Source organism: Equus przewalskii, chromosome 20 (assembly GCF_037783145.1).
Source record: "Equus przewalskii isolate Varuska chromosome 20, EquPr2, whole genome shotgun sequence".
NCBI lineage: Eukaryota > Metazoa > Chordata > Mammalia > Perissodactyla > Equidae > Equus > Equus przewalskii.
In genome coordinates, this window is record NC_091850.1 from 48,289,856 (window position 1) to 48,304,282 (window position 14,427).

The 14,427-nt window shown below is 39.9% G+C and overlaps 1 protein-coding gene across 12 annotated transcripts in view; it reads left to right on the forward strand.

Annotated features, from left to right (window-relative positions):
- Positions 1-14,427, forward strand: part of CTNND2 (catenin delta 2) — an 883,391-nt gene that overhangs the window by 515,451 nt on the left and 353,513 nt on the right. For all 12 annotated transcript variants that reach the window (XM_070587191.1, XM_070587196.1, XM_070587195.1 and 9 more), the window contains one exon: positions 6,885-7,079. In XM_070587191.1, the coding sequence (XP_070443292.1) occupies positions 6,885-7,079 (195 nt within the window). The remainder of the gene's footprint in view (positions 1-6,884; positions 7,080-14,427) is intronic.

Here is a 14,427-nt window from a genome sequence, read left to right on the forward strand (position 1 = left end):
TTATCATAGAATCATTTTATATCATCAGATGGAGTGTCGAAATTACTAGGCTTCAGTGCAATTTTGTCATGGAATATATGAATTAATAATCTCCCTTCAAAAATCAGTCTGAAATATGGCTCATAGCCTATATAGAAAATGTGTCCATGTATTTTAACATTTATAACAACCTAAGATGTCAAACTAGTTTAATGACTTAATGATCATTTGCAAATGAAACTTTGGGCAAGGATTTGCCTCAGGATACACAGGAAGTATTGGGGGGTCCTTTAAATACTGAAATTAATTCATGAATTAGCATAGGAGTAGGAAGTAGATTTTGGAATTTTGATTTGAATCAAAAGCAAAACTCAAGAATAAAGCATGTAAATCTTTATTATGACAAGATCTTCCTCAGATCTGAGATGTAATATTTGCATCTCTTAGCAATTTACTTAGCACACATTTATGATATAATAATGTTACCCACAATTATGTTACCTTTCTAACATATACTTTCTAAAAATGCTTATTTGCTGATATCATTTTTTCCTCTCTAGTTTATGATAACAGATACCAAGCCAGACTATTTAAGAGGTTCAAAGTGCACAAAGTGGCTATTTCAAAGCCATAAACTGTCACAGAGCGAAGGCTACCTACCTGCCCAGGCTGTGCTGCCTGGCCACGTGGCTTGGTGATGCCGGCACTTCAGCAGGGAACATACCCCTGAAGTCAGAGTATTGAGCAAAGGAAGAGGTGCAGTGGGGATTTGCGAGGGAAAGTCTGCTTCTTTTCCAGATGCCGCACTTCTCTGTAAAAGTTCCATTTTGCCCTTCAAAGATGTATTTTCGTTAGTTAATATTGATGCATGAACTGATTGCACAGTTTTTAGAAAACCTAAATTCCTAGGTTTTCCTTTGGACTCTCCTTCATAGCACAACAAGTTTATAGCTCTTCTTCTGAAGACAGCTCTTTACCTCAAAAGTGAAAGCAGTCGTCTCAGCTACCTGTTGGCTAACACATTGAGTCGGCCCGTTCTGGCTGACAGACCTCTAAGTCATTAGGCTCTTCATTTTCTCCCTCCATTTCTTTGCAAATGAGCATTTGAAAGGACTCTCAAATTTGAAGAGAACAGATCGATAGCAGTATGTCCTTAAGAACCTGATATCGATATTTCCAAATGAAAGCATGCAAACATTTATTTCTTTGCAAAAGCAAGTGAATTTGCATTACAGAGTCATAAATTATACAGTTTAGAAATAAAAAAATGTGAATGGGTCCCAATGAAAAACAGAATGATTTTGTTTCATTCTATTCAGTAAAGTAATTGGCATAACCTGGTAGTAAATGATATTATTTGAAGAAAGCAAGAAATGATAAGATGAGGGTTGTAACACATTAGCTAGTTCTTTCTTTTAAATATGCCTATGTCCTCTGTCTCTACTTTATCTGGGACAGAGTGGCTCTCAGGGTGAGCCCTGCAGTAGAATCATGAGGTATAAGGGTACACATTGTCACCCTCAACACGGATAAACCGAGTTCAAATCTTTTGGGGGTTGCGTCCAGGAATCAGCATTTCAAAGAGTCCACCAGATGATTATTTGGGGAAATAAACCAAGATTTGAGAATTAATCATGTTCTAAGGAATGAAAACTCAAGTGCAAAAACATATATATAGTTGAGCTGAATCTTTGGTGGTATAATTCTCATGAGTTTGTTATGTATGATCTGTTGAGTATTTCAAATCCTTTTGCTAGAAATGTGGTTACTGTCATGGTGAAATTTTAAGTTTAAAAAATATTTGTTCAGTTCTTACTGTCACTTGTAATATGGACTCATAAAGAAATCATATAATAACTGGCGTTTCTTTTAAAAGACAGTAAGAACTAAATAGATACTAATAAAATCCCTCCTATAAATACCGTGAAATGAATCTCCTATGGAGGGCCGTTGCTCTCACTGCTGGTTCCCTCTGTCGGAGAAACACATGGATCTTCCTCCAGTTTGGCTCCTTCTCTGGCCTTCTGAGGTCCTCTGCTGAAATGTCAAGATGCTCAAAAAGCTCATTCCTGACCATCGTATCAAAACCAGATTCCCCGGACATGTTGTCTACCCTACTTTACTTTTCTTCAGTATCCTTTTCTCCATACCTGCCTAAAAGTGATGACTTACTTATTTTCAAGGCCAGGGATCTTGTCTTTCTTAAACTCCGTGGTGTTTCAACTCCTAGAAGTTGCCCAGGCACTAAGTAAATATACGGCAAGTGAATGAGTCTGTCAATCACTGTCAATTAACTGGGACATATAAACAATATATGTAAAATCTGGTACATAGAAATTTATTTGGAAATCAGTCTAAAATGATAAATGTTTCATACTGCTGGTCAAATGAAACAGAACCTTTTGGATTCTGTGACCCAGAGACAATGTGGAGTCACATTTCATGTGTAGTCACATTCAATGAAGGAGTGAGACAGCCAGGCAGTGGGGGAAACTGGAGCCTTTCAGTTTCATAATGATTTTCCGTGTCAAGAACCCCTTTCAGGTCTGTTGCTGACTTCCTGCTGGATTAGCAAATGTTTGTTATCTTCAGTTTGCAGGTTTAATTTATGCCATATCCCTTTCTAAAAAGGATTTCCACCTTTTCTTGGTCATTTCAGTATTTCTTTCCCTTCTGGATTTCATTCATTCCTGCATTCTTTGCAATTATCCAATAAAAAGCAACACTAATTTTTTTTTTTTAAGAAAAGAAAACAGAATTATAAGTTTTACATTTTGCAATAATATTTCACAAAATTATCAAAAATTTTGCTGTTTATATTTAAAAACTAAATCTAAGATGTTTTTGATTTTTTGATAGTTTATGTTTAAAAGTTTTTTCAAATCAAAAGATGTATTTTCATGAGATGACATCATTTCTTGATTCTAAGATCAGAGGACACGAGAACTCCTGTTTTTACGTTGCTTTGTCAGTTGCAGAGCACTTTCACACATGATCTCTCTCATTTTAATCCTCCAAAAACCCCATGCCGTGCAAATGCATGTATTATTGTCTGTACTTTTACGCTTGAAGAAACCAGGGCTTCAAACTATCGAACATTATACATCTACACTCCTAAAGCCAGTTTTCATGTGCAGAATTTGATGGTAAGCCATGATTTTGAGCTTCTACATAGGAGTTTCTCATTTCAATGGTGGCCCTGGAGTGAGGTGCCTACACAGAAGCAAGGGTGTCCCCTCCCCTCTTCTGTGGTCCAGTCAGTCCACCCCTCTGTGCCCCTGGAGCCCATTCCTCCTCCTCTGCCACAGAACCGAACCCTTTCCTCTCTCTTCCCAGCATCAGCACCACAGCTGTGTAGCCAGGAGTGACTTGGGTTCCGAGCCACCTGAGCATCCATTCAAGTCAGCCCTAGCAGCAGTGAGGAGCGGACTGAGGTCTGTGACAAATGGTAGCTCCTATATAGCAGCTGTCAGGCCTGGTCCTGCATCCATTTGCAGTTTCCCCTCAGTCCTCCAGGGCTCCGGGACCTGCAGGAGGCATGGCCTGCACAGAGCATCCATGGGGCTATTATAATACCCTTTAGTCCTCCTGCATCGTAGCCTCTCTTAGCCTGTAAGCCAGGCATTCAGTTTCAGATGTGAATCTTCAACCTCATTTTCAGAAACACATTATTTATAAAAATTGCCAGTGCTTGAGTTCTATAGACTCGAACTTTGTCGTGTGGAGAGGAGAAGTAGGAAGAGCAAAAATACATGATAGCGTTGAAATGTTAATGCTGGATGATATAAACGTTGTTTTAGAAATTGGTCATAAAATGCCTTATAGACACAGGCGTTATACTCCTGACCTATGTCCACAATGGCAGGGAAAACCATTGCTGCAGTCTGTCTGCCTGTGGGGTTCCCTCTCCCTTTTCTCTTTGGCCCATCCTTGTTTCCATTGTACTCTGTCATGCTGCAGTTCTGAACCCTCAGCTCGGTCAAGGTGAGGCTCTCAGAATTGTTCTCCACCAGCGTCATTGGCCTTGACATCTGTGACGTTTTAGACAAAGTCAAAGTGTCTCCAGCATTTTTTCTTGTTATAGCAACATCATTCCAGTTCCTGGCAAAGCCGTAAATACTTACGAATGGTCACTAATGCCAGTTCCTGGCAATGATCTAAATGCTTACTAAGGTTTCTAAAGATGTGAATGCTTGCTAATGAGTCCAATGTAATGCTGAAGACTCACTGTCAAATAGACCATAATGGTGAAAGAAAATTACTACTAAAGAGAAGTACATTTTCTTTGAATCAGCAAATGTATACACCATCTCATGAAATTTTGGAGCATATTCCCAGAAGAGGTTGTGTGAGAATTTTTTTCTCAAAAGTCCCCCAAATAAAATAGGCCTTGTTAGTATGAATCTGATACGTTCTTTCTTGAGCAAGAATGGTAGAAGGCATGAATTCTAGAAGTTGTATTTTTAACATTTGATTCTTGACTCTGTCTTTCTCCCAGTTCTCTCTGTCTCTCTTGCCAATAACTGTGCCCACCCACCCCGTGAGCAACTGAAACCTGAGAACAATGAATAAAAAGGGGTGTAAACAATGCTCCTTTCAAAATGCCTTATCTCATTCAGTGCCATGCATAATGCTTAAATATGCAAATATATTCTACGTAAATCTTTCCACAGGGAAACATTATGAACCTATAATTTTATCAAGAGCATGCTAATAAAAGTATAGTATACTATTCAAATATTTAATAATTTTATTATCATATTTTTCTTAATATCAGCACATAGAAAGTCTGATATCCACAGAGGTAGACCAGATCTTAAGGTTCTTGCTCCTTGCTTGGATCCTAGGTCATTAATTTCTAACTCATGGTACTAATAAAAATTTCCTCATGCCCAGTAAATGCTTGTAGTAAGAAGATTTTCATGCTTGCCCTCGGGTCACGTCACCGCTTAAAAGATCAGCAGGTCTCTTTATTGCTCATCCTTGGATGTTTTTAGAGGCACAGAATCAAGGAATGGTGAGGAATTTACAACTCTAAATCTACCGTGATTGGATAACTTTTATTTAACTATGCAACATTTGGAAATAATGGTGATTTCCTTGGTTTTACACTTGTAAGTCCTTGGCAATATCTTCAAAACCTCTAGAAGTAGGAAGAATTGACAGCAGAAACTCAAAGCATACCGTACTTAAATATATTCCTGGAAAATATGAGCGTGAGATAATATTCAGTGTGATGTTGGCATTTGATAAATCAGATGCAATGAACCTAATTATGCAAAACAGTTATTTTGGATCTAGCATTCATCTGAATGCTATCTAAAGCAGAATTTATTTAATTACTAGCAAAGGCAAAGGTAAAGAGCTTGCCTGCCCTATTCTTTCCCTTTCCTCAAAACATTCAGTGATTTTTGTTAACACTGAATTCATAGAATTTCAGCATTGCCCCAGTCATTCCCAAATGCTCTGTTTTCTGCTTATTTAAGTTTAAAGCAGCCTGCATAAAATATACCAGTAAAACATTTGGCAATTTCAAAACTTTTGAACAGCTTTTTCCTAAAATATACTAGATGAGAATATTAAAATCCTTGGAGTTACATAATGCTGAAGAAGCAGCCCAGTCATTGAGCATTGAAGATTTTGGCTGTAAAGTGGCCACCGGTGAAGGCACTGGACCAGCAGAACAGAGTTGGGCTGTCCACAAACACCACCAAAATCAAGGTGTTCCAAAATCTTGTTGCTTTCAGCTAGAATGGAGAGCTTCCAATTTGGGCTATTCACAAGGTGGTTAGCATGTAAATCCCAGCATGTCACATGGGTATTAGTTTTGGAGATTTAGCTGAAAGGTCTTTCCAAAAATCAGCTGTAGCCTCATTTGGTTCTTGTGTGTGTTCTCTGCTCACCATCATTAGATAACCGTGTCTCCTTGATGCCCCATGTCCATCATTGTCCCTGGGTGTCCTCCACCCTGTCTGCTCCCATGGAGATGACTCTCCTGGCACTTCTGCTCTTGTGGTTCTGACTGTACCTCAGACGAAATGTTGTCTCTCCATCAGCCTCTTCTTTTCTGTGTCAACTCAACCTCTTAGCCCTCATAAAACTCTATTTCCTCACTTGCCATGGCTCCCTGGGCCACGGCATAGCTTCAAAGCCACAGCTCTTCCCAGACAATGTACCAAAATGACACAAATAAGATTTACAAATACTACAAGGCGAGCGATGTGTAGCCTCAATTTCTAAATTAAACCAGTTAGTGACCACCATTTGTACCTTTTTCAGAGGAAGGTAGACTAAACGCAGGTGCTTCAATTTGGAGAGTAAGTGTAAAGGAAAATGTAACTTGAAAACCTTTTTCTTTGAAATTTGCTTCTCTCAGGGATTTAGGCTGTGGTAAGTCAGAACATCTTGGTTCATTCATTGTACAGGGAAAAAGTCCTGATGAGAACAAATTCTGATTCACTTTTCAGAAACAACATCAAGATGGCTTGCTGTCATGGCTTATTCATTTGCTCATCATTTTAAATAATAATTTGCACTCTAAAATTTAAGGTGCAAAGACTATGGGATAATAAGAGGTTTTTAGTTTTGTCCACCTGATTCTTTTAGTGAGGAAGCCAGCTACATTTGTTAGGCGTAGAAAAATGATGTTTCACTGGCCCTGTTCAGTGTGGATTTGTCTCAGAATCATTATCATCCTTATAAGATCAGGTTTGGGAGCAAAGCAAGGCAGCTGGGTGATGCCGATAAGCTGATTAGCTTGACATACTGCTGCCATTTCATGTTATTCATTTGATTTTCTGCAGATTTCCACATTTCTGTCCAAAAAAAATTTGAATGTGTTTTTGAAAAAACAAATTCTGTTGGAATGTTGGTCAGGTCTTAATGTCCCCTGTTATTTATTTCAGCTGGGTCCCGGGCCTCGTATAGCAGCCAGCACGGCCACCTGGGCCCAGAGCTGCGGGCCCTGCAGTCCCCAGAGCACCACATAGACCCCATCTATGAAGACCGCGTCTATCAGAAGCCCCCTATGAGGAGTCTCAGCCAGAGCCAGGGGGACCCTCTGCCGCCAGCACACACCGGCACCTACCGCACGAGCACAGGTGTGTATTCAGGACCCCACCCAGTGAGGCGGGGCTGCTTGGGCGCTTAAATAACACTCCCTCATAAAAGGGGAGTGTGTCTGTGTGTATGTGTGTGTGTGTGCACGTGTGCTTGTCCTCTCTCCTCACAAGCATTATGATCTGCTTCTATCATTAGTGTCTGTGATGATGATGAAAGTAACCAAACATGACTCCAGTTTAGCTACCTGGCTGTATTGTAAATGAAAGAAGTACAATGGGGTTGTACGCTTATTTTCTCAAACAGGCAAATTGAAGGAAGCAGTACTAATTTTATGTACGTGGTTATTAAAGTATTTAATGAATGTAAGTACCTCAAGGAAGCACAGTCATTATTCCAGACATAGGCATACATCTAATGCTAGTAAGATTTTTTAATGATATAGTCTACCTATTTGGCAAGCTTGGGGAAAAGACATATTTACTAAAAATGTAGCATATTTTGTAAGGCAAACTGAAAATATATTTCATACACACTATTCAGCTGAATTATATGAAATTATCATTTAAAGGTCGAATGTTGACAATTGCATATGGCTCAATCAACTGTGTCGCTCTCCAGGATTAAATATATATTTTGCATTGAACACTACCACAGGCTGCATGAAGACAAGTGTTTTCCAGAATATGTAGCCATTTGCAAAATAACTGGTCAAATGTCATGATTAAATGTACTAGAGAACACTTATCTTAACTGTAAAATTGATATAATTAAGAAGATGTTGAGAATTGCACTTATTATAAAGCCTCCTATTGCTAAGTAAACTTAGAAAATTTTATGCTGCTGGTTTGCAGACAGTAGAGCTCGCTCCTTCATTTCTAATGGTACGTGTTACCCTGGACAGAGGCTGAGGCGTGGGAAAGCTGAAGCTCTAGTCCAGAACTTGGCACTCAGAGCTCTACATCCTCAGACACATGTAACTTCTACTAACCACGAAGTGGGGCATAGCAATTTTGTTAAACTGCAGTATGATACTAAATTACACGTTTTGAAATCCGGGCAAGCTAAGTTGCTTTCATAGTTGATTATTGATATTTACATTTCAATATTTCCCTGAATCATAGGAAGAAAGGCACAAAATACTCTTTATTTTATTTTTGACATCGTAAATGCCATCCGATGTTAATAATACACATCTTGGTTTAGATGAGAAAGAATACCCATTTATTGTTCTATCAGAATATCTCTCGCCTGCATCCTGCTAGATCCACTCCTGTCTGAGGTTGGGCTATTTTAAGATTTAGTTTGTTGCCTGTTATTAACTAGAGTAATTTTATTTCCATGTACCTCTTATGAAGACAAAGATAACAACCTTAGTGACGTTGTTCAATGTCTAATCTGAATAAAAACCGACAAGAAAAGGGATTATGTTGATTCTCTGTTCCATATTCATCTGCCCTTAGAATTATCTCTTATTAGTAAACTTCTGGGGATTTAACGAAAAATGAGCTATGATAAGAAAAAAACTTCATTCATCTATATCAAATTAAGACAGGCAAAGATGCTCACACTTGAAAAAAAAAAAAAAAGCGAAATGTAGGGTCTTCTCTAAGCCGGAGGTCTGCAAACGGTGGCTCATGGGCCACATCCTGTTTTAGTAGCGCTCATGAGCTGAGAAGCATTGCTGTGTTTTTAAATGGTATACCATCAAATGATGGATAATGTTTTGTGATAATTAAAAATGATATGAAAGTCAAATTTCAGTGTCCATAAATAAAGTGATTGGAATACAGCCACACCCATTCACTTATGTATCATCTGTAGCTGCTTTCCCACGTCAGTGATCAGGTTGAGTAGTTGTGACAGAGACCATATTGTTGGTAAAGCTGAGAATGTTTCCTCTCTGGCCCTTTACGGGAAAAGTTTGCCTACCCCTGCTCTAAGCCATCAGTGGAGAACTGTGCCAAATGAATGAGCCAGCGTTTTTCTTTTGCCCCTCTTTATGAGGGAAGGCACCAGTGTCCTCTAAATGCTTCAAAGGGGAAAATCTGTTTGCCTGGCTTTTCCCAGTAATGGTCATCTCTGCCCTGGCAGAGATCTGCTAAGGTTGTGACATCCAGATGTCCAAGACCCCACCCTGCTTGCACCTTTGAACTTGAGGCCCTTTTGAGGAAATGGGCTGATTTACTCAACACTGTGGAAATCTCCAGAAGTGTGTGGATGGTCTTTTGGAATGACAGGTCCAGGAAGCCACCTCTCTCCAGCTCCTAAGCATAAAGCCACAAGCCTCTCTCTCCCCTGCACCCACCCAGCTTCCTCCCCATTTCTACACTTAATCCATTTCATTTAAAATCCTTGCACTTCCCCAGCTAATCCTGCAACTCCAGGAGCTGTTGCTATCAGAACCTATATGTTTGAGAAAATGTCTTTAATATGGGTATCTATCTTTTGCTTATAAATTATATACGTATTATACAATATTATTAAATTATATCAAATAAAAGCCAAGATTATACACTGACATAAAGAAACATTCCAACATTGCTTTCCCATGTCTGGGGGTCATTTTTGACATCCCCAGTGTTGTACACACCCCACACTGGAGACCACTGGTAGAGATGTTTAAGAGGCATCCAGGGCCAGAGAAAATACCTTAATTCCTTGGGAGAATAAGACAGGTTGTTATGAAGTCTTTTAGACTTGAGGGATTCAGGGCCCACTGGCTCTCGGCTCAGATTGTCGGCTGACGTGACTTGAGCAACCAGTCTTATCTCTCTACCTTCAAGTAACTGGTCACTGGCAGGACCTCCTTCAGTTTGATCCCTAAAGCATTTCCAGATGATATGCCCAGGGAGTGGGGCGAGAGAATGGTAGGCTAGCTGCCCCTCTTCAAGACTCAACACTTGAGAAGGAAGACAAGCGTACTTGCCTGAACAATTAGGGGATTCCTAGATGGTGCCAGAGTATCAAGGAGGTGAGAGAGGATGACAGAAGCAAATAGCATGTCATTACTTTCAGGGACTGTTCCTAATGCTTTGAGTATATTTACAAATCCCCAGAACCACCCTATGAAGGAGGTGCTATTATGATGCTCACTTTACAGATCAGAATACTGAGTCACAGAGACGTTGAGTAATCAGCCCAACGTCACATAGGTTTTATGGAGCCAGTCTTTAAACCTTTCACACCCAAGCAATCTTGCCCTGGAATCTGAGTTCTTAACAGTCATCTTGGTTGACCCTGCATTTGTAAAAATCATCATTTAAAAACAAAATAAATATACATCCATTTTCATCTATAGAACTTTGTGGTTTTCTATGTTCTCTTAATCAAATAATATCTGTTGAAGACACACCATGTGCTAGATGCACTGGCAGATCCAAAGAAACTTAAAATCTACTTCTTGCCCTCATGCATGCTCAGTTTAGTTTCAGAAAAGGACATACATGTGAAAAACTAAATGGTAATGGAAGGAAGTATCTTAGGGCTAACTGAATATTCCAGACAAAATTGAAGACAGAATATTGTTGGAAACACTAAACAGCACATACTGTCTTTTCTTTCCTAGGTAACATGTAATTCAAGATTGTACTATACACAATCCGCCCTTCGCAGCCCAAGGCAGCCTTACTCTAGTTTCTTGGCAGGGAGTGGGGCATGCGGAGTTGTGTGTTTTTCATGCATGTCCACCCTTGGTCATTCAGTGCTGCAGCTGTGTTCCCTACCAGCTTGGGGTCCCAGGCATTACTCTTGGCTCTGCGGCCGCTCTCCTCTGCCTGCCCTGCTCGGTCCTGTCCTGACACTATCCCTGGACCTCCTTTGCCCCCAAACACCACTAAGGCTATCCTGAGTAACGGACTGTTCTAGAGCTGGGAGATACACAGGGAGATGACTGCACAGAGACCAGGAAACAGCTGTAGACACTGAAGATGAGCCATGTCAAAGCTGCCTGCACTTCCCCACCAGAGGGGATGTCTCAGTTAGCTTTTCCCATTAGGCAAAACCTACCACCATCTCTTTCCATCCCTCCTCTCGGCCTTCCTTCTCCTTTTCTCCTTCTCGGCTGCCATGGTAAGCCACTTACTCACATGACTTTATTATGAAGACTATTTTAAACTCAGACACCAGCTCAGAGGGGGACACAGTCGACCTTTGGGTATTCAAAAAGATCCTCTAGGTTCTCCAAAACCAAAAAGCTACCTAACCATACTTAGGTCCGTGTATTTATGTACATTCATGTATGTGTTGGAGGATCAGGGTGCAAAAATCCTACTCCTCACATCTCTTCTGCTCCAGGCTTGTGGATGGTGAAACATACAGACCAGTCCCCACTCACACGGGAAATCGATAGGATTTTCTTCAGCTGAGCCGCACTCTGTCGGTCCCGGCTGTGCCAGAGAACATGGTCTGCAGAGGGTCTTCTGACCCCACCCCAGATCTAACTCCGACAGTTCGTGCACCCCAGCCACTGCAAGACAAGAACCACAGACCTTTCCCCAACCCAGGCCAAGCAGAAGGGAGCGGGCTCTGAGGATGGCCCGCCAGCTTCCTTGGGTCCAGATATCCTCTTAGTAGGGAGGCAGTGAGAAAGGGGAGCAGGTGCCCATGTGCCTGAGGACAGGATTGAGACAGAAGCCAGCACACAGCCCCAAAGATCTGGCAGCCTGAGAGAAGGTAAAAGGGCCACTTATTGAATCAGCAATGGTCACTGGTCAACAGGGCTCCCCAGAGAGTTCCCTCTCACCAGACGTGACAGTTGCTCCTTTCTTGTGGAGCCAGTAAATGAGAGGGAGATAAAGAGAGAGACACTGTCAGTGCTCTCTCCCTGGGCAGGAGGCAGGATCCTGTGAATTGTTGCAGAAAAGGCAGGCCAGCAAGTGGGACGATGGCGTGCATAGCCTCACCTGCTTTTATAGGACGATCAACGCAACGTCTCGGACTTTCCTTCTTGCACGATGAAAATTTAAAGAGGCACACTTTTCACTAGAGTGTCTGTTTAAATAAAACATACCTTTCATCTAGGATAAGGCTTGTCAAAACCAGAGCTTACACAGTAAAGAGCACAGCCAGACAAGGACTACGTGATCCTCATGGAGTTGCTTATGGTAAAGTCCATTAAGCAGAAACTAAATAACAGGAATTTTTATTTCAAACTCAAACGTACCCGTGACTGTCGACTTAGGAGTCATTTCATTAACACAAACACTTGACTCTGACACCACCCAAATACATCTTTCTAATCTAGTGAAAATGGCCAACGTCAGCTGTGATGATAGTCACATGGATTTCCTCTTGGATAAATGTGACTCTAAGTGAGGGGAGTAAACAAGCTTTCATGATCAATGTGTCAGCTTATAATAAAGAATGAATTATCGTAGGTGCATCACAAGGAGAAAACCTACTAAATATCTTTATGAGATTGCCAAGTATTGCAACATAAAAAGAAAAAAGATTGTGGTGAAAATATCCACATGAATTCAGAAAGTATTTTAAAAAAACTTAATTCTCTGCAATAATAGCCAGTGCTTAATAAAGTTATAGAGGGATTACATAGACCCTTCATATTCATAAAATTTTATTACTATTCTTCAATAATATATAAATAACATTTTCAATTAAAATCATCATTTGAGTCCACAAAAATGCGGAATATTAGCAGTTTATTACTTATTAAATGCTGTTACTTCCAACTGTAAAACTGACTGCTCCCATTAGAGTTAAGTCCAGTCAGATGCTCCAGAACCTCTTAAAGATTTTGCCTTTTTTAAGTCTAAAAAGTTAGGGGCATATTATTGCCCAATTGGAAATTTTTAATGAGCCCAATGGTAAATATCATCTTAAGACGAAGAAGCGCTTTCCAGATGCTTACCTATATCAATTTACCTAAAATGGGGTAAATGAAAAATCTAGTTACAGCTGAAGGAAGACAAGAGTGTTTGCTAGTAGAATAGTTCACTGATAAAAGTCAATATCAATGTCAATCAAAGTAAAACATCAACCACAACACCAATAATTAACATCAACACCAATAATAATGATTCCATGACTGCTGGAAATCCTGCATTAAATGCCTCTCCCCAGAAAGATAATTGTAAATGAAGATAAAAGATTATTTTTTATTGAATTTTTTTTCCATTGAGTTTAGCATGGGCAGACTGCGGAAAACAGAAAACTGGGCAGAGTGCAAAAAATTGGAAGACCTTGACAGTTCAGTTGTAGATGATAGTACTGTTGGGAATACAGTGGATTGGGTGCTAAAAGTTCCTCATCCCTAAAATAATAGAGTCGAACTCTCTTTGAGTGTGTAGCCCATGTTCTCGGACCCATTGTCCCCTAAGCTATCTTTGTTTTGGGAATATTATTTAATTCGCTTGTCGTATGCTTATTTTGTATTTATGTGACATGTGAATGTATTTTGTTTTCATATTTCTCTATATACAAATATACATAAAAGCAAAGATAAATAATACAAAAACAAAAATAAATGTTTTTTCTTCCTCTTGTCGAATCCTACTTTATATTGCCCCCTCCAAGTTTCTTCATGTGCCAAATTCTCATATTTTATTCTCTTCCCCCTTTTTTCCGTTGTCAGTAAATAATGCATGTAACCATCTGTCATCATCAAAGTGGAATGTTTGACTTTGACAGGCTACCTGTTCACCTCTTTCAAACAAATGTAACACATAAAACATCTTTTTTTTCCTTTACACACTAGACCTTTATTTGTGTAACGCTGCAAGAAACAGATAATTTCGTGAACAGCATAGATGTCGGGTGAAGTATCAAGTCAACTGCTGAAGAGGCTACTTTTAAAATCTCCCAAAGGGACCAGCAGTATGGTTCATTGAGTTCTAAGAGCTTCTTGAGGGGAGCAGGGGCTATTTGCAGAGCAGGTGAGGAAAGAGAGGAGTGTTTACAGAGCTGATGAAGCACCTTCCACTTCAAATTTTTGCCCTAAGAAGGTTCACTTGAATGGAGGAATCCTACAAGGCAGGCAATTTGCTCAACTGAGCTCTAAAACTCAAATAAGAGAAAATGTATATCAGGACAGAAATTGAGGGGGAAATGGTAATAAGGGGAAGTTTTTTAAGAGTGTGACCCATATTGGCCTCTCCACACTAATGGAGAGCTGTGGTTTGCATACATCACACCAAGGTCTGAACAGGCAAGGCAAAATGGGACATGTAATCTTTACGTGTTGGAGTCATTTTTTTATGTCGTACTTAAAAAAATATAAGGCATTGCATTGTTACATTCCAGATGGTTAGTTTGCAATCCATTAGATTCTCACACACTTTTTTCTAGGTGATCTTTAACCTATCCTTTAATATACTGTATTTTTCTCCCCATTTATATTGGTATTTTACATTATTTTCATTACATTGATCA